This window comes from Styela clava, chromosome 1 (assembly GCF_964204865.1).
Source record: "Styela clava chromosome 1, kaStyClav1.hap1.2, whole genome shotgun sequence".
Taxonomy (NCBI): Eukaryota; Metazoa; Chordata; class Ascidiacea; order Stolidobranchia; family Styelidae; genus Styela; species Styela clava.
The window spans coordinates 3,408,988-3,430,387 of NC_135250.1; the positions used below are offsets into that span (position 1 = coordinate 3,408,988).

A 21,400-nucleotide genomic window follows, 5' to 3' on the forward strand; every position below is an offset into this window, starting at 1 on the left:
AAGTTCCTTTTGTTTTATAGTTTAGTGAGTATCATTTGCATCCTTCGGTACTACTGACAGTTTTTAAATGAATTGATAGTGTTTCGATCTTTTGTGTGCCCCGATTTTATCAGTCTTTTTGCGTTTTAATTAAACATCGTTTTAGGTTAGGCCGTTAGGGTATTACTACTCTTCATTTTGAATGTCTTATTCTTCTTTTCCTATTCTCTTGTTTATGTTAAAGTATTTGAAATAGCAAAGAATAAATGGTTCAATTTTCACCTTATATAATGTTTTGTTTTTACAATACTTTCCAGAATAGGTAGTATATATAGGGCAATGATTATGTAACACCAAAAATTTCACAATCGCATAATTTTAGGCCATCATGCTAGTGGAAATTGCTGCAGGAATATTTGCCATCGCTGTTGTGCTGTTTTTAAAATGTCCTATTATTTCTCCATGGTAAGTACTGCAATTATTGAATGAAATATTTATGAATCATTTTTTCTGTGTAGGAATATAGTGGAATTTTTTACAGCATTATCATGATATTGTGAGAATATGGAAAAAGAAAAAATTGAAAATGACATATTTAAATAATTTTTTCTAGATAGAAACAGTGAAATTTGCTGGATTGTCTTCATAGGATTGATATGAGATCATTCTAAAAAAATTGAAATACTCGCTCATTGAATTTTGATTCTTCATCAAGGCTGGATTCACAATTAAGCAAAATAAGCATGTCCTTAGGCTGTTAGGACACCAAAAGAAAGCGATACCACAAAATTTTTTATAGCAAATTTAGGTTGATGCCTCGGTGTTAAATGAAATAATTTGATCAGATGACACAAACCTCAATATTGGCCCGGTTGAATTTGTTTACAAATATCATTTTAAAATAAATAAATGTTTGTAGGAATGAGAACTAATCCAAAAAATTCACCAGTTTTACTATTACTATTTTTTTCATATAGGGCGCCAAAGTCTTAAGTGCTTAGGACCTCTTTTACGCATGATCTGTCCCTGTTCTTCGTATTTATTCTAAAGAATAAAAGCATATTCAGAATGATTGAATCAAATAAAAAATTATGACTGCTCTCCCAGTTAACAGTTTGGGTACAGAAACGTCCAACCAACTACAGAGTTGTTCGCTTTTCATTATATGAACTGAGTATTTTGACTGTAAAATGCGGGCGGGATTGATCCATGTTGAATGTGGTCGTTTTATATTAATTTGATCTATAGATTATCAGTTGACAATCGAGAAGGCATTTTTATATGACTAATTTTTACTTGAACAAGCAATTTTTTGCTGAATTGAATTTTATAACAAAAAGCATTTTTGTGTGGTGAGAGACTTTATTTTGGATTATTTACTACCATATAAAGTAAGCTCTCTTCAATGCAGTAGTGACAAACAAAATCGCTTAAAATAATCTTAAAAAAGAACAAACATCATTGTTATCACTTTTTTTAAATGTCAAATTTTGTTAGGCCTATTGATAAAGATTTAATCAGGCCTTAGGCAATGATTGTGAATTTTTACAAAAAGTACCTGGTTATAAAATAAGTTTGATTCAATAAGTGTAATGAAAGAAAATATGTTTTAAACCTAATTTTTATTGCAAATACACATTATTTATATTTTTGTAATAAAATTATGCCGCTATATGTAAATTATACTAGATTTTTGTCCTTTAAAATTTTTATTAATTTTTTTCCCAATGTTTTTTAACATTATTGTACATGCAAAAATTTATTCTGCAAAATTTTAATTGCAATATGCTTCTTATTAGCAGTACACTGCATTGGGTCGTGCTATTTTTATTCACAAATGCTGACCATGAATTTTAGACATTTTGAGATTTTGTCTATTTTAAAACTATTTGGAATTGGAGTACATATAAGGGCCTGGGATCTCAAATGCTTCAAACCAAACTTCATAAAATAATCTCTTGACTTTGAAAGCCCTATTTTCCCTCTATTTTGTTGTTATATCATTATCTATTGTCATATATGTTGTACTATGTGTTATATGTTGATCTACTTTGAAGTTTTTCTTGATTTTTCATGTACCTTACCTTTTTTTCTTTTTCTTAGGATTCTCTGCAATGTAGTTCAAAACATCAAGCAAAGAAACAGTGTTGAAGTAAGTCAAATTAATTTAGAGTATTGTTGTTCAAATGATATATGGCCTCTAACTCGAACTTGGGTTTTGTATAAGCATTCCCATATTTTGAGTGACTGAAATTGACATGAGATCTTGGCATATTTGTTTTCAACCTGCCATGCCGAATAAATCTATTAATCTATCAACCAAAGATTTGGATAAATCAAAATTAATTTTATTTCCATGACTTGAAATTGGAATTATCATTTCAGGCAACTATTATCAACATTAACAACAATGTACCCAAGAAAAAGAAAAAATCTGACTTTCATAAGAAGAAGAATAAAAGTAGAGATTCACACAGAGGTAAGGATTTCTTTTTTTAATAAAAAAATTTGGGATTGTTTGTTTATGCTAAAATGTTTCAGAGTATTTCTGTTATGTGGAATTCCCCACCACTGATCTTTGTTGGTATTGAACTGCTTGAAGTCTCACATTAATCGTTGCTTGCCTGTGCCTATGATGCCATTATTGGGCGCATGTTCACTAAATGCCGTAAGTACTTCTACTTTGCGTGGCACAAACATTTTTGCATATGTTATTCTTAACCCCCACGTTGCTACGGCATACAAAAATTACGTCACTACGATGTCACAATCACATCATAGAGCTTGCCAAAGAAAAGCTACGATTGCCTAAATGGCATCTCCGTTGACGATAACGAACTTGCTAACACCAGCAATCTCTCTCATATCAAAATCGTTACAACGAGCAAACGAGACAAATAGCTTGCTTGATTTCGGGTGATCGTCTGCGCGTTTTGGTTGACAATCCGTATACTTTTTACAGGCCTTATTTCGTCGCTGTGACATTGTAGTGATGTAATTTTTGGATGACATAGTCAGATGTCTTTGTGTCCATACATTCAAGTTTGTAATTATAGATAATTTCTAAGTAGTTTCTGTAACTTCAGTGGTTGCGTTCCCCTTCCCACTGATTCCAATTTTGTTCTTTTCTGGTTGAGTGATTGTGGCTTTGATGAGAGCAAAATCCTATAAAAAAATTACGGTAGTCTATATTGCTCTTGAGTTGCTATAGTTTAGAAAAATATTTGAATTATGATTAGGAATATGGCAATCAAGATTTATTACTTATCAATCTTAAGTTCGGTAAGTATGTTGATAGATATTTGTCTGTCTGTGTGTCTGTGTGTTAGATGCACGCGATATCTCACGAAAGCGAGGTTGAATCTGCTCCAAATTTTGCATGTGCATTCATCATATGTCGGACCAGAAGCCTATTGATTTTGGATGGATTATTTCTTATAATTAGCGAGTTATTAATTAATTAGTGATGGGACACACAGTGTCACTATGGAGTAAGACCACTGTTTTGGGGGATCCCCTAACCTTCGATCGATAAGTCTTCTAACCGATATTCTAGTTTAATTATTGTTGCTGAGCAAAAGCCATTTTACATTTCCTTCTATAATGTAATTGAAATTTATTGATCGATTGCAATGAACGTGTTGTAATTTTCCATCTCTTTGTGTACTTTTCATGTTATTACACAACGTAAATCGATTTACAATGTATCCTCCTATACAATCATTAATTAAAGCCGCAATCGTATTACAATCAATTCGACCACATTACCGTTTAATACTATATTTATATAATAATAGGATAATATGATAACAAGTATATTTATTGCAATTTTTTATTCTAACTTTGTGTATTGTAAATAAGTGAACAATAGTACCCACTCTCAGTGGTGAAATTTGGGGGTTCTTGCGAACTCATTTTTGTAATGACGTGATAGTCAGTGAACCTGTTCGTGCCCTTTTGTGGAGAATCTGTTTTAAGAAGTTTGAGACAAAAGAGTACTCTTAAAATTTCGAATCCCACCATTGCCTAATTTCAAATTTTAACTGCTTTTTTGCTGCAGCTTTGTGTTATTTTTGACCTATGCAAATTGGCATTTATGTACGGTTTATTGTATCATCAACAGTCATGTGTCCTTGGCAAAAGGCATTGATGATTATTCAATTTATATTTATATTGCGTCAATGCCAATGCAGTTGTGCGTAATCTGCTTCATATCATTATGCGAATCAGCAGCATATTTAGCAACTGAAGTATTTATTAATTTTACTGATTCAGTAGTATGAAATAATACACTTTTTATTAAATTGTTGAGGTCAGTTAATCCTCCAATTAATAATAAATTTTTTCTTTGCATAATGGATAAAGAATTTTTTACATCATTTATTCTATTTCTCTTAGCTTAAATATATCAGATAGTAAATTTACATTCTATAAATCAATATTAAAAATAATTAGAATTTTAAGTTGTCCCATTTTGCAGCCCATATACACCCATACAAAACTCCATCTTGTTGCAATATAGTAGCAAATTTTATTGATATTCAGACCTAAATTTTTATACTACTCTGTTATATTATACCCCAGAGTCGAGCTTATCCTGAGGAACATAGCATTTATGGCATACAATTCTATGCGGAAGTTTCAAATTTCTTGTTATTAAATTTGGCTAACAGCAACCATTGTTAGTTCTTGATTAATAGTGCATGAAATGCCATTACCGTAATATGATCTTTGGTTTTGTTGGCAAGTCTGGAAGTCAGTTTGATTCATTTTGAATTAAAGTTTATTTATAGTTGAATCGTGACCATACGTATATTTTAGCAATCTCATTGTTTGTTAATTGATTTTTCGGTATTGTTAGACCGTAATTTTATTCCGATTTTCCTTACTACAGTTCTAATACGAGTTTGGGGACTGTCTGCCACAGACAATATATCCCCTGCCCATAGGCCTCAGTCCCTTTACACAACTTGTTGTAAAGTAGGTGAACATAGTTAGTTACCTCCATAGTGGTACACACACTTCAGGAGCGCGATTTATAATTTTTAAAAATACAGTGAATTAAAGCAAATGTGCACAAATGTTTATCATACAGTGATCATACAGTTTCAAATTTTTAGGAGTGGTTTGACACCTTTGCTATCAGTAAAGTAGTCATTTATATATATGAACGAAATTGTCTGTAACGGTAGGAAATCCTTACAAAACAATTTAATGACAAACTATTTTCTCATACCCAGGGCGGGTTGTAATTTCTAAAATGACATACAAAGTTAAGATAAATGCAAATAAAAAAAAGTGAATTTTTTAAGGAAATTGGTAGAATATGCTCTTTGCGTCAAATAGTTGATATTAATCTCAGCAAGAATTCTATGACTGTTATTAACTAGGACATCATCTTCAGCATTGTACCATGGATTACTAGGGTTTAAGCTAAAAATATTGTTCATGATAATATTGTGTCATATGATTGCTGTCGCGGGTGTATACGCAACAATATCTAGTTACCGGTAGGTAGGGGGTAGACTAGAGCATCCTCAGTCATATAATAATTGATTTGTGGATAATAAGCAGTCGGCTATTTCATACTCAATCTAGACTGGCAACTAGACAATAGATCTTGATTATTCCTTTTTTTTCACTATCTTATTAGATTTTCCTATCATTGTACTGACATAAAAAAATTTTGGCGCTCCAGAAGTATGTGTACCAATGTGGGGGTAAATAATTTTGTTCGCCTACTTAACATCAAGTTGTGTAATGGGACTAAAACCTATGGGCAGGGGGTATATTCACTGAGCTAACACAGACAGTCGCCGAACTCGTAATAGAACTAAATTAACGAAAATCGGAATAAAATTATGGCCTGACCCTAACACATACTATGGGAGTACCATTTTTTTTCTATTTATCACCTTGGTCTTAATTATGTTCATGTATTTTATTTTCTTGGTAATTGGTTTGTGGTGAAACTATATTCTCAGTTTCCCTTCTCAGAAAAGTGGTGCACTGGAAATTTTCCAACTAGACCGAAATCAATATTTTTAGAATTGTGAAACCTTGTATACTGACGCATGTTGTATCAAATCTTAGAAAATTTTGAACTGTGACTGAAAGTCATTTCCAAATAAGGGCAAGCTCTCACTTGTAGGTAAAGAATATATGAAAGAATATTTTCTCAATCAACTGAGAATAATAGTTTTCTATATCAAGATTTACTCTTTTGTGGAGACATTTTTGTATGTCAAAAATAGTACATAACATGATTTCTAAATATAAAATAATAACCACTTAAAAAAAAAGTAAATAACACATAATAGTTTATTTTTCTGCCATAATAAGGTGTCCATACAGTCTTAAAATTTTATTGAGAAAGTATTTATTGATACCATATATTGTTTTGGCCCTCACAGATGTATTAAATTAGGGTGAAATACTTGAACAATTATTGATCAAAAAACAACAAAGATAAACTGAGAACTGACTTCATAACAAAATTAAAATTGTAAGGGGGCGTTATGGACATCCTATATACATGGTAGTTTGCAAATTCACCTCTGAGTGAGTTGTTTACTTGATAGTGAATTCTGGTAACTTTACTTTATTGATTGCTGTCGACTCATACTCATTAACTAATTAATTTATTGTGCTTAAAATATATCACCAGAATTTGATTACAATTAAGGGAGCTCCAGAAGTATGTGCACCAAGATGGTGCACATCCTGAACATAGTATGTATAGCGGGTTAGGGTTCAGGTTGTGCGCCATCTTGGTGCGCATACTTCGGGAGTACCCAATTCGGTTGGTGAACAAAACCAAGATTCACACAATCCATAAGGTGTGTTGTGGACCCGATGGCGTAGTAATCTGTCCCTCACAACTCCTGTCATTTCCATGTTCTCAAGAATTTAATATTGAAACTTTTTGATTCGAGTAACAAATCAAAAAACCCCAACTCTGACAATATTTAATATAAATTGTTTTAATGCAGAAAAAGCAACAAAACAAGATGTAACTCCACATAGCCAATCATCAGCTGTTACTGACTTGAAAGCATCTTTATTTCATGGTGAGTAAAATGACTCGAATCTTGTGGTCGGTGTTTACAGAGATCCATAGCACAGAGCAGAGAAAGGAACAGTAGTTATTAAAACGTTACTCAATTATATGATAATATCACTCTTTTTTAGTGTGAAATATTGATGGGTCGAAATTTTATTTCTAGTGCCATTTCATTTATTTAGAGTTGACTGAATTCTTTAGAGCTGCTTCCATAGTCTTTGTAGTCAGTCATAGTTCAACATTGTATGGCTCATATTAGAATTAAAGCCAGAGTCATCTATTATCCTACTTTCTAAATTTGGGAGTAAGAGTGGAAAAATTCCCACCATAGTTTTTGAGGTTCTTTGAATGGCTTTTGAAAAAAACTTTTGTTCGACTCCATAGCCTCTACCTCCATGCTTGGGGATATATGATTCACAAGTAATAATGTACTTATGTAAGTCATTTGATCCCAAGCTTTTTCCTGGCTGTGGCCAGTGTTTCTTGCCCTGCCAGAATTTATTTACCGGTAAGCGTTATTTGTTGCATTTTCATTGAGTACTCTGCCTACCCAAATGAAGAGTATTTATTTATTCACAGTTGCTGACAACAAACTCAATGTCACAAAAGGTGCAACAAGATTAGAGAGCAATAACAAAGAAGAGAAAGCAGCGAAGGTTTGTGCTAAAAAAAGTTTGTTTTCCCATACTGGTTATCAGAGATCGATATGGTGCTGTGAGGGTTTTTCGAAGAAGAGAAGATTTCAGGTCTTTTCTCTGGGCCAAGATTGCATTTTTTACAAGAATTTTTTTTAATTTAAAGTATATAAACATTTTATGAATCCTGTGAGCCCTAATAGAAAGTACTATGATTTCCATACTCTTCATAAGACTTTAAAAAGTTCCCTCAAGTTATTCCATTGAAAGGTACTCTTGTAGTATGTGAACCAAGATGCTGGACACCGGAATGTAGTATGTGTATGAAGTTAGGGTTAGACCATAAGTTCAAGTACAAATACTACGGGAGTCACTTGGCTAGTCCCCGAACTCATAATAGAGCTAAAATAAGAAAAATTGGAATAAAATTATGGCCTAACCCTAACCTGGTACACATACCTCGATTTGGACCAGATGCCAGTATGCTTAAATTTATTATGCCATCTATATATTTTTCACAGGTATCTTTACCAATATCTGGCAACACTGCTGTGGAAGAACCACCATTATCAATTGCTGTTCATCCACCCAACAACCTTCACAAACTTGACCAAGATGCCCAGAATCGCAAAATTTTTGCAACGGAGAAAGCGACAGAATCTTTTACTTTCACATTGGACCAGTATGGCGGTGTTGTTGAATCCCCATTCTGTCGCTTATTCTTTCCGTATCAGGCAGTTTCAAGAGCGATTTTGATCACAGTGGAGCCAAAATATAGATGGATGGTAAGCCTATTGGTTCAGTTACCGGTAATACTTTTTTTTATTCTTCCTGATCATTCATTTTGCACCAATCAAGGTCCCAGAAACCAGTATGATCCCTAGCTTTTTTATTTAGATGGAGGGAGGGGTGGTAGATATTTTGGTATTAGTGATAAAACTATTTGTGACCTATAAAGATGTTTTATGATTTTGACTGGTCATCTGCACAGGCATATGAGTCACTTTCTGAATATTCAAATACAATTTTATATACATTAGGTTGTAGGCAAATCAATCGCCACGCTCGCCACCGCATCTCTGATTACCCTTCGTGTGTTCGCAGGTTCGAATCCCATGCGGGGATAATCATGTGCGAGAGGATTGCTGGACTCCTCGCCGCCGTAGGGGGGTTCACGTAACCGCTGGTCGGTTACGGCTTCCTCCACCATCAAGTCCATGTTTCTGAAAACAAATAACTGGCTAACTAATCCCATACCCGACCTGGACCGGTAACCGGACGAGAGGCCGCGGTTCTCCATAGGATTAAGCTTTTTATCGGCTTTCCTCTCCCCCGGGATAAATATGTAAACCCTTCTTTCCAACTATTATTCAGAATAACTGGTATTTTTCTGGTTCGGCATTGCTTAACTCAGGGTGGTTGCCGGCTCTGCGGGCCACAAAATTATTTTTGCATTGTTCGCGGGCCACAATAGTGCCAAGAATAGGTAAACAGTGCAATACAAAACAAACACCTTTATTGTGCAAACACATAGTTATCAGGCATAGCCATTCTAGGCTAATAGATTCTGCATTCGATTTTTAGTTTTCTATGATGCCTATATTGTTTGCATATTATCTTCCTGACCAAAATGTTAAAAAGCCAGATAACAATTTAGACCATCAAGCACATCATTCAACTTCGCTAGTTTCCCCAGCTATCCATAACACTATTTAATTCAGTGACAATAGTGATGCCAATACGTCAAAAGCTTTTTTTGATTAATTTTATGAAGAAACAACACGAAATGCGATTTTTTGATTACTCTCTGAATGTGATGCGGGCCACAGATAATGAAGTGGCGGGCCACACGTGGCCCGCGGGCCTGGGTTTGGACCACCCTGTCCTAACTAATTCATTACACTCTGTGTTTGGAAGGCATAGAACTTGGGATGGGATTTCACATCATTGCCTTGTTATTCACATAATTACCGCTCTGTCATGATTTTCCACCGTTAGCCGTCTTTGTAAGTCTAATGGCTTCCATTATTCCGGTCCAAATAATGCACCATGTTCACAAAAATGTATTTTGTTTATAGAATTTTACAGAGAATGGAAAATTCTTCATGACACCAGAAGTTTATTTCACATCAGCTGATGAGATGAAGTTCCAGAGACCAGTTGATGTTCAGCTACGTACCCCATACAGTGCCACCAACAAGAAGGACCCAGTAGCTGTGGAGGTACCGAAATTATTTTTAATTTATTAATAGAAACACATGCCATCCTCTCCGATTTCAACTTCTTAGAGTTCTGAGTTTAGAATCCTGAAAACTGGCCCGGAGAGGGTTAAAATTCAGACTCTTGATTTGAAACCAGTGAAAATATCAACTTTGACCTTTACACCCATACTAGGTTCCTATCTCAGTCCAAGGGATCTGTTACGAGACCCTCGACACCCTGCTTATTGTTATAAAAAACTCAGTCTTCATCTTAATTTCAGTTTCGAAGCCCCTTTAGTGTGCTCAAGGTCTTTTAAACAGTATATATACATAAATATAGGCTTTGGCAGTTCTAGTAAAAGAATTTGCAAGTTTATTTTGAACCAACTTATATTTGTTCTTTCTGAAGCTTAGTTGCAATTATGGTTTCAGATCGAAAGAACAGAGCATTGTATTCCACAGAACTGGTTGAAAATTCGAGATGTGAAATTCCATAAAGGAATGATCAAGTTTTTGTGCAATCAGTTTTGTGGGTAAGAAATTGATTTTGAGCAGTTATTGAATTAGTTTTGTTTGTGAGAAACAGAAGACTCGGTATTCAAGTTAATATGCATCTTGTGGGAAGTTTGTTACTCATACCCGTGTTTTAATGAACAAAACTTTTGAGTAGGAGAAATTTTCTCTGTCTACAATTGTTTTGTCCGTGCTTTGAACAAGCAGTTCTTGTTACTATTTTTTTGAAGGGACCAATATTTTTTTTGGTTAAGGCTGATACAATTTGTGATTTTCAAAGCGATTTAACACGGGTCCTATTATGGTTTCAGATAGTCTCGTATGCCTCAATTATGTCTGTAAACACAGGATCACTGAGTGAAACGCAAAATCTCTAGCTTAAGAAGACAATTAAGTATAGGAAATAATGATACAACCCAGTAAATAATAAATGATATTCACAAAATATTTTGAATTGTTGACTTACTTGTAAAAACTAAGAATGTTATCATAGTTCTTTAACAGGGCTTCTTCAAATTTGGCATAAGCATTTATGAACAAGATATATGCTTTATAATGCAATTCTGAAATTTTGTTGAATGTATGAGAGTTTGTGATTTACATTTTTATAGCAAATTTTGATTTCATCCCATTCATAAAATTTTGTTTCTAGGATCCGTGCAGTTTGCAACTCATGCCAAAGACAGATAATGTCTACACGGCTGAGTTATTCACTCAGCGTCCAAGACTCCCTCAATTTACCAAACTGGAAGAAAAAGATTTACTTCAGAGTGTTCACTGATACACCAAACACCAACGAGCAAATCAGACTGGAAATGGAGCAAGATGGGTATAGAAGGATTCACCCAAGCCAGTATTTTAATTTAAAGTAAGCTGAACTCTTGTATTGTAATATTACTGCAAGAAACAAAACTTTAGGTTATTGATCTTATGACATGCGTTGTTGGCTGCGCACAACCTCATTACTCACACGTCAACTCGTTTCATGGGCCACATATCATTCAAAATTGGCACTTCTCCACCGGCGCACATTTTTTTCCTGTGGGTGGCATTTGGCCGGTGGGCCGCAGGTTGCACACCCCTGCCTTAAATAACCAGCTGTTATGTAAAATGATTCGAATTTAGAAAACATCTTATCAGCATCAAAACAGGTAATCAGATGACAAGCAAATATTATCCTGGCAGGATTCACCAATCGCTAAGCAAATCTGTGCACTGAGACAAATAAGTTGGCACTACATAGTGTGGCATCATGTGAATTATAAATAATTCCTTGATTCAAATAATTACATCATTCATTTTACAAGATACCCCATTATTATTTTATTATGCCCCATTATTATTTTATCATGCCGAATCATGCACTAACTGTATATTATAAAATATAAGTTCAAAAAGCAATTGCGACAACTTGCATTCGTATATGGTAAGATTCATTGTAAGCAAACTTCACAAATTTCAAAATGGTGACTAAATTTTGTGATTTAAGACAAGTGAATGTGGTGATTCATCACGACCCAAGAGATACTCTTGTGCGGGAAAATTTCATTCCTTCATACAAATTCTTTTGACCTCAATATCTAGGATTTTTTATATTTATCTTGGGAAAGAGGAAGTTTATAAGACTTCTTGACCATGAAGCGTACCGTGGGCTTTCGTCTAGTTACCTGTCAATGACGGGTATAGTATTTGGTAGCCAGCTATTTGTTCATATAAAAGCACTTTTGCTTGACTGGCAACCAACTAACAGATCATGGTTTGCCTAGGCCTAGTCTTCTTCTTAACCTTTCTCTTTTCTTTCACATGTGCTTTTCCAATCCGAATCTATTCATCTGTGGCTGATTAAATTGATAACCTAATGACACCTTATTTTATTACTATTTTACAGAAATGGATACAATTTGATGGTTAAGCTTGATAGCAGAGGACTTGAAACATCCCCCGCATTCGATATTGTACAAATGGATGCTGAAGTTATTTCTCAAGCTTGCATATTCACTCTATATTCGGAGAATCAGAACCCAATCACAGATTCGAGTATTGCAATAAATGCTGACCTTGCAGAAATCTCACTTTTCAAAACGTCTCGTGTTCACTATGAGACCAATCCTGTGAGGAGAGAGCCCCGAAACGTTAACATAACAGTAAACAGTGGGATTGGAATTCAGAACATTAATACATTAGAGCGAGCATCCCATGAAAGTAATTCCCTGAGTGCAGTTTCACCCACACAGCCAATAATGAACCTTCGTCAACCTTTGCAACATCTTGATCCTCAACAACAAGAAATTCTTTTTGTAGCGCAACAACCATTGTTTCACCCTCTTCAAAGCATTGATGTTAATCCTACACCAAATAGGCCAGAAAGAGTGTTCACTCGGGCAGAGGTTAATGAGACAAAGCCAATGGGAACATGGATGACACAAAACCATCCACCAGATTCACATACTCACAATAGCCATGCTAAGACAACAGTTGGTAATGAAACAATGGTCACTTCTATCCAAGAAGGCCAAAACAGTTATCCCATGTACCCATATGAAATAGAAAGACCACATAGTCAAGATGTTTTATCACTCACAGAAGAAGCAAACTCTACTAATGCTGGGCAACCATATGCGACAATCTCACCAAGGCCAGATATTCCATCTCATGGAAATCATCGATTTGTGACAAATCCAACAATGATCTCACCTTCCCAAATTCAAGCTACATCCAATGCAGTGACAAAATCAAATGTTGGGATTCCACTACAATCAATCACAGATACGAATATTCAACCCCACAAACGTTCCAGTTCTCTACACCACTTAGAACAAACCCAACAGAAGAAAAAGCCACTCAAAAAACAGCGATCAATTTCGACATCAGAGAACGATATTAACCTAACTACAGAACAGTCCCATCCTACTTACACCCAGACCATTCAGAGATCAGCATTCAAATCTGCTTTTTCAAGTTACCCCTTGTTGTTGAAGAATTTATGGAGTCAGGTTAGCATAAATTCGACAGAAAAAGATTCAGAAAAGAAGGAAAATAGACAAGAAGTGAGTTTGGCTATGCTTGAAGAGGATGATCAGCATATGCTGAATCCCGTCAATGGCAATGGTGAAGACTGTGACGAATTGTTCGAATATTTGGGCGAAACTTCAGCCCCCGAAGAAGCACTCGGAAACCAAGCATGGGCCAGTATAAGCAACCAAGCTGAGTCTAGAACCTCTGACCACATACCTGGAAGACCTTCCGCAATATCGAGTGGATTCTGTTCAGGCATTAGTACAAGGAACACATCTGTCAATGCTGAACCAATCTTTTCTCCCATTGACAAACAACTCAGTGAGATAGAGGAACTAAAAGATGTGATTCCAGTCATGCCACGACATCAGTCGATATCAGATCCTCCAAAATCAACGAATATCACACTCAAAAAGGTTAGTATGAAAAAAACAAGGCTCTAGACCAGGGGTGGGCTTGGTTTTTGGACCGAGGGCCATAAATTTTGCTACCTAGACTGGCAGGCCATGTAAGTGTGACCTGAAAAGTTAAATTTTTTGAAGAATATTTACACTGTTACAAAAGCAAAAGTGGAAAACAATGAGTCTCGTGGTTTTAGTTTGGTTGTGGCAGCATCTGGCGAGCCAGATTGAACTACCCAATGGGACGGATTTGGCCCGCGGGCCGTAGTTTGCTCATGTCTGCTCTAGGCCATCAGCCACTGATACCACGCAGACTAACATGTTCTGGAATTGTAATGTTCACCTGAGGCATAGCCTATACTTATTCAATTCATGTTAGCCTCGGTTATCTGCACTAAAATCAAACCTTCCTTTTTCCTATGGCATACCACAACCCTTTTATCTAGTTACCAATCCCTGTCTGGTATGAGAATTGTAAGCCAATTATTTTGTTTCAGATACATAAAATGGAGGGTAGACTTTGATTTTACTCACTTGTCAACTTGATTTCACATCTGAAAAACGTTTCAGGAAGACTACCAATACCTAATAAGAGCCGCTCCCGAAGTATGTGCACCAAGATGGCGCACCAGCTAAACCCTAACCTGGTATACATACTATGTTCAGGTTGAGCGTCATCATGGTGCACATACTTCAGGAGCTCTTAATAAGATTTAAAATGTTAACCATATTATCTTTGTTTATATAGAGTCAACCTGCATTAGAAGAAGTGAATCAACCACCGCAGACTAAGCACAAAAAATCATACTCAGAAGTTGTCAAGATCCAAAAGAAAGGACATCAGTCAACTCCAAGGAGCGCAACCAAAATTTCACCAACTTCAAACAAAATAAAGAAATTCTCTCCAAGTAAGTAGACCATTTTTTTCAAATTTTATTTGTTAGAATTTTTTATATTGATACCAGAAAAAGCAAGGGTATCAAAATGTGTATTGGACTAAAAACTATGGCCTCTTGTAGCATCTGGTTTACCAAATGACCTTCCGCTTTTTTCCCCTCTCTGTTTGTATAAATAGGAAAACAAAGTAGAGGAAAACTGATAAATTTCATGGTGTCGGAGGGTTTTGAGCTTCTGGTCTGGTACAGAAATGATGAGTTGTAGGGTCAGCTCATGATCAAGCAAACTTGTCAACTTTCCTCTCACCCCTGATATAAATATGAAAAATCTCAACCCTCTGCTATATTTGTACTCATTATATTTTGTGATAATTCACTGATGTCCTTTCATACATTTGCAGGAAAGAGAGTTCCAGTTCATCCACCATGGATTCCCTAAGATTACTGAATATGACGCAGAGCATTTCGGTTTCCTATTCTCTCAAACAAAGACTCATTTTGCAAAATGTTGTGAGAAATCCCACAACTAATGGCCAATCAATTTCAAATTTTCAGTACCAATACGATAAGAAAATGTTAAAATGCTTTTTATTTTTCGTACGAGGACTACACCCTATGAGAATCAATATTTTGACCCAAATTTTGCTAGTTTTTATTGTCCAAGAACTCACACCCATCTTGAAGCAAGCTTCTTAATCAATTGTATGATAGGCAGAGGCTGAGACCCACATTCAACCCATGGTCTTTAGCCTGATAAAAACTCTACTCATTATTAATGGAATGTCATACTAGTTATCTGATTCTGTAAAGAACTATTTATAAACATGTATCTATTTACCTACAGACTTTACAATGTGCCTTGTTTATTATTGAAATTTATTATTTACTCATATGCCTTGTTTGAAATTTTGATTATGTTCAATTTTCCAGAATTGAGTAGTTTCAGTGATTATGCTATTTAAGAAAACTAGTAGCTTTAAATGATTAACTTCTAGGACTTGGTTTGCCTATATGCCAGAGTTCAGAGTTGCTTTTATTTTTTTTCGTACTGTAACATAGTTATATATTAGAGGTAACACTTTGCTTTTTAATGAGAAGTCTGATTTCAATAAAAATTAAATTCCTCATATGGCCTACTTCGAACTATAAATAATAATGTTTGATAAATTACTTGACGCACATTCAAATGAGTCACATATACATATTGAGTATGTTAAAACCATAACAATTTTACATTTCCGTGGACTGAGCCTTTTAAGTCTTTGTGGTTTTTCAGCTTTTTGAAAAATTTTATCACTGCTTCAAACAAGTGTCAACAACAGTATACAGGGTGTCCATAAAGTTCCTCTACAATTTCAATTTTGTTATTAGTCAGTTTTAATGTAGCTTAACCAAGTTTGTTGTTTTTTTGATCAGTAATTGTTCAAGTATTTTCACTTCATTTAGTACATTTGTGAGGACAAAAACAATATAAGGTATCGATAAGTTCCCTTTGCAATTATAAAAGTTTTTTTTAAGACTTTATGGACACCCTGTACAACATTTCTGCTGTAAACGACAGTATTCAAAATATCCCAATTTTAATTTAAGAAACTCGTAGTTTACATGGTGCAATGTGCATCCGCGTGCAGTTGTATGATTCCAATTTCAATCAGTGCTTGTTCAATAAGATAAGGATAGGATTTACATATTTATCCCGGGGGAGGGGAAAGCCGATAAGACGGCTTATCCATATGGCGAACCACGACCTCTCGTCCGGTTACCATTCCAAGTCGGGTATGGGATCAGCTATATTGTTTGTTTTCGGAAGCATAGACTTGGTGGTGGAGGAAGCCGTAACCGACCAGCGGTTACGTGAACCACCCAACGACGGTGAGAAGAACATTTAAATAGAAATACATTTTTTCTACAGTTTTCTTGTTGCACTATATTATATTCATGATATCATTTTGGTAATATTACCCAACTTGATTCATAAAACGATTCTATAGAGGGTAAGAACATTAATATATCAAATGTTAGTCTTATCTATATTTCTTATGTTTCATTTATTTTATATATTTCAAGTTATTAGTACCTATATGTAATTTGAATCTTTATATTTTCTATGCTTTGAATTGTAGTTATGTTACAGAAGTAGGATTCTAGAAATTCATTCAGATTGAGCATTTAATTAACAAGTTTATTTTGATTAACAAGTAAGACGGGAAACTTGAGATAACACATTCTTCAAAATTAATTTTGACACATTTTTGATGAGTGGGATTTGACATTACCATTGAAGATTTTATTATTACCCGTCTTCAGGTAAAATACACCATTACAGTTGTTTTGGGTTCATTTTCGATAGCTATTTCGACCCACAGTTAAGAACAGCTACTAATAAGATATAATATTTTGTACATTTCTATTTTATCATGTTTTCACTTATGTTATATGAATTGTATTACCGTTGGCTCCAACAAATCATCATTGCCTATGATTAAATGGCAAAGTTACCCAGCAATTTTGAAACAAGCCTTATTTTTTTACAAATATTTTTTGTGCCTCAATTTTAGAGAACAATATGAGAATCCAATTATATATGATTAGGGTTTGCTAGTTTCCCAGACATTTCTGTTCCTGATTTGATTGGTATATTGAGTGTCATATTTCAGTATGCCAAAAGAAATTGTTTGTATCATATCATTTTTAGTATACCCCTCTCCAACAAAAAAATAGAATTTGTGATATGCCGTTGTCAACATTATTCTAAAATCCATAGTCATACCAATATATACCATGGTAAAGGTGTAAAATTCACACATTGAAATTAAACTTTTATATATGCTCTATTTTTTCGAATGATCTTATTTGGATACAATAATTCATAATTTTTATCCAACTATTTTAACCACTTCATTATAACATAGTCAACATAAGGATGAAAAAATCATGTTAGAATGCTTGTCTTGCGGCTTTACATTACAGTACATCCTATCGCATTGGCAGATAAAAGATGTCTCGTTTTTATTAATAATTTCATCAATTTTATGAATAATTGCACTAATTGGTAATTTTATATATTGCATATATTTTTTATCTTTTTAAAACTTAAACTTTATAACAGTGGTTCCCAACTATTCAGGGCTCGTGGCTTTCTTCCAGAGGCTTTTAGCACTCATGGACCCCGTTTGTCATTCTAGCGGTATTTATAGTGTTATTTTGATTAGTAGGTTCCAAACCCCATTATTTTCAAACAATTCGTGCTCTACAATGTGGAAGCACACTTTAAAATAACTTTATCAAGCAATGAAACAAAGCGAAAAATGGGGAGTTTTCTTGTTATGGGAAGAGTAAAATCAGTTTTGCGCCTAGTGTTGTGGCCCTGTTTTGGGGCCACGGGCCATCAGTTGGGAACCGCTTCTGATATGATATTTTGTACATTTCTGATTTATTATGTTTCTACCTATGTTATGTGAATTGTATTACCTGCCGGATCCAATATTTCACTTTATGTCTTCCAATGGTTCGCCCCCAACATGCCATCATTGCATATGATTAAGCGACAGAGTTACCAACTTAGCTGTGTCCATTGGCCATCACTTTACACAGTTCAGCCTTTCTAAATTTTTGAAGTCTGTTCAAGGGAAGACAACTCCACAAGCGTTTTTTTTTTTTTTTGGGAGGGGGGGGGTGTTGTTGAAAGCTGTTTGATATATTCCCTCGTAGAGTTTGTTGGTTAGCTGCTGAGCCAATAATCATCACTAATAACAGTACCAAACTAAATTTAATCACAATTTCAACAAATTCCTTGAACTATCTTTTTGCTAAAACATCCATATTGGATTTTAATTTGGTTGTGTCAGCATCAGGCGGGCCAGATTGAATTCCTCAACGTGCCGGATTTGGTCCGCCGACCATAGTTTTTCACGGTCAGATATAGACTCACATATTGTTAAAACATTGGAATGATAAATTATGCCTGAAATATGAAATATTGAGTTGTTCGAAGTAGATTTTTCTGATTAAATAATAAATGTTTTTTAAATGACAGTCACTTATTGTGATTGTTTTTCTAAAACAGGGGTGTGCAACCTACGGCCCACGGGCCAAATGCAGTCTGCAAGAAAAAATTGTGCAGCGCGTGGAGAAGTGCCAATTTTGAAGGGTGTGTGGCCCACAAACGAGTTTTTAATATAGTTTAATCTTATACGTGCAATCTTATACGCCCAATTCATTATCTATGGCTATGACGTTATAATGCCCGCCCTAACAGCTAGCTTGCGAAAACCACGTCCAAATAGCCTTTTTGAATACTTTTTGTTGTCGGAATAAATAAAATCAGAATAAATATGGTGAGTTTGAATATACGAATCCAATTGAACGCCCCACCCCGAGTTACTGCCTTTGCTCGAGGAGAACTGCAAACATTCAGATCCACCTTATTGCTATTTATTACATTTAAAGTAGTAACGGATAATTCTAACTCAGAAGCTCAATTTTTAAAGACACGTGATAGTCGAATATCGTTTGTGTTACAATTCAGGGGTCGACAACCTTTTATCGCTCGCGGGCCCAAATTAAGGGTTGCAATCATTGGCGGGCCGCACATGTCTCTATAAAGTTAAAAACCGAACGGATGATACTTCTTATCTTATAATAAAATTCAAGCAGTAATACATCTCTAATAGAATATAGATTTATTCGCTCATTGCATCTTAAAAAATTCCATTTCAAAATTTTTCTGCGCCGTAGGTTGCCGACCCCCGTGTTACATGATTAATCAACCTAGGTCCTTAGTTCTTAACCAGTGGGCCATGGTCTACTGCTTGGCCACAGAGCGATTTTGAGGGCCACAGAATTATTAATTACAATAAAGAATTACAGTTACAAAATATGTGTTTCAGAGATCATTTATTGCAGATTCGGAGACCACATCATTACTAAATAAATCAAAAATGTTTGATAAAAATATTTAATACTCAAAAATATGTAAGAATCAATTCATAGCAGTGTATCATTGATAAAGCCTAAGTAATAATCATTACGATTGCACAATATATATATATCGCAAATCAACTCTTTTAGTTTGATGTTTGGGATAGATCTCTACTGGAATATACAGCGTGTCCAAAAACTTTCACCCGATCTTTAAAGTCTTTATAATCAAATGATATTTTTTTTTCAATTGTAAGGAGGTTTATATTGCATTGGATGTTATAGATGTTGAATGTTGTAGTTCTCATTTTTCATACAATAAAATGTATTTAAACTTACAATTGTTATCACCATAAAAATCGGGCGAAACTTTTTGCACACCCTGTAAATTGATTTCTTGAAATAATATTTCGAAAATATGTTACTGTTAACGCAAAAAATAAAAAACGATTGCTTATATATATATATGCCAAAATCGAATGGTAAAATTATAAGTACTTAATTATAAGTAGAAACACGTACAGAAGTTAAGGGAGTCGATTCCCCGTCAAGGCTTCTATTGCTGCAGCAGCAAAAGCAGTCTTTAAGTTTCCAACAATGATTTCCGGGTTCGGGGCGTTGTTCGGATTCGCCTTCATTGGTAGATTTCTTTTTTGATACAATATGCTCAAGAAAATCAGGAAAGCCATTGGAACTATCAGGACGGGAACTGCGATATAGGAAGTTCATGAACGTAATAAAAGGATCATAAATTTTTATTTCAGAAATACAATTTTCACAACATCCAGAACAGCATCGTTTAAAACATGTACAATTGCACAATTTGAAAAGAGCTATGGTAACAAAGCACCATTCAAAAAAAAGTGAGCCAGAGAAAAATACAAAAAAGGGCCTGAGCCCCTTTGCAAGTGTATAGGAACAAAAGTAGTACTGGTGATTGTCAAGATTTTGAGATACTTCTCTAAAATCTTTCTCATCGATGTTGCAGTTGAAATGGTGATTATCACTAAACATAAACCAAGAGCCAAATACACTTCCACCTAAACTTAAGCCAATGGATAGCAACATCAAACAACAACGAAAGATGTACCACTTCCTGATATTACATGATGGACAACAGCAGTACGACCTGCGCGCGCGATGATACTTCCATATGCTCAAACAAACATTTCGTAAACGCGTTTCGTTTTCGTTAAGATCAGAGAATGACTCGTCCTTCTTCCACTCTTTCTTTACCTCTTTTTTCAATTCTTCCAAGGTTTTGATACGACTTCCCCACTTTAATTCCATGAGTTTTATCAACTCATCTTCAATTTGTTTGTAAGTGATGAAAGCACGCTTCACTCCTGGTATTGCATTCCAGTAATTAGCTGTCATGAACATTATAATAACAGCGCAGAATGGAAGGATGCCATAAACGGCAATCCATTTGACTTCATGAGTGCAATATGTGTTGACGAAATCCGATGCAGAAAAGCTAGCCTCGCTGCTATTGGAATTCACTGGCAAACAGTGAGGTATGTTTGATTGTGTGATCAAGTACATCATGAATAGTGAAGATGCGACACTCAATCTCGCGAAAAACGTACGCCATACTTCCCACCACGGATTCAAATCATATTCAGCCATGAGGCCATTGAAATGAAAATGATGAAAATGAAGAATAGCCGCCGTCATTTTAAACACTAGCAACTCAGATATAAGACTGAAATGAGAAATATATATCCTCGAATGATTGAATGTACTAAGACTATAAAACTCTTTCCACATGTTTCAT

The 21,400-nt window shown here is 34.9% G+C and overlaps 1 protein-coding gene across 1 annotated transcript; it reads left to right on the plus strand.

Moving 5' to 3' along the window:
* The first annotated feature begins 283 nt into the window (after positions 1-283).
* Positions 284-19,646, plus strand: LOC120344439 (uncharacterized). Its single transcript, XM_039413671.2, has 12 exons — positions 284-444; positions 2,083-2,131; positions 2,365-2,458; positions 6,972-7,049; positions 7,622-7,698; positions 8,199-8,462; positions 9,756-9,899; positions 10,311-10,411; positions 11,044-11,259; positions 12,280-13,822; positions 14,556-14,715; positions 15,105-19,646. Exons 1-12 carry the CDS (start codon positions 368-370, stop codon positions 15,140-15,142), a joined length of 2,841 nt encoding a protein of 946 aa, XP_039269605.2. The 5' UTR covers positions 284-367; the 3' UTR covers positions 15,143-19,646.
* Positions 19,647-21,400: the final 1,754 nt, after the last annotated feature.

Excerpts from the sequence above, each read along its gene's own strand:
- LOC120344439 (XM_039413671.2), top strand. The coding sequence starts at position 368 with ATGCTAGTGGAAATTGCTGCAGGAATATTTGCCATCGCTGTTGTGCTG. Across the intron at positions 445-2,082 it reads TGTCCTATTATTTCTCCATG|GATTCTCTGCAATGTAGTTC; the intron begins GTAAGTACTGCA and ends TCTTTTTCTTAG. Across the intron at positions 9,900-10,310 it reads AGGACCCAGTAGCTGTGGAG|ATCGAAAGAACAGAGCATTG; the intron begins GTACCGAAATTA and ends TTATGGTTTCAG.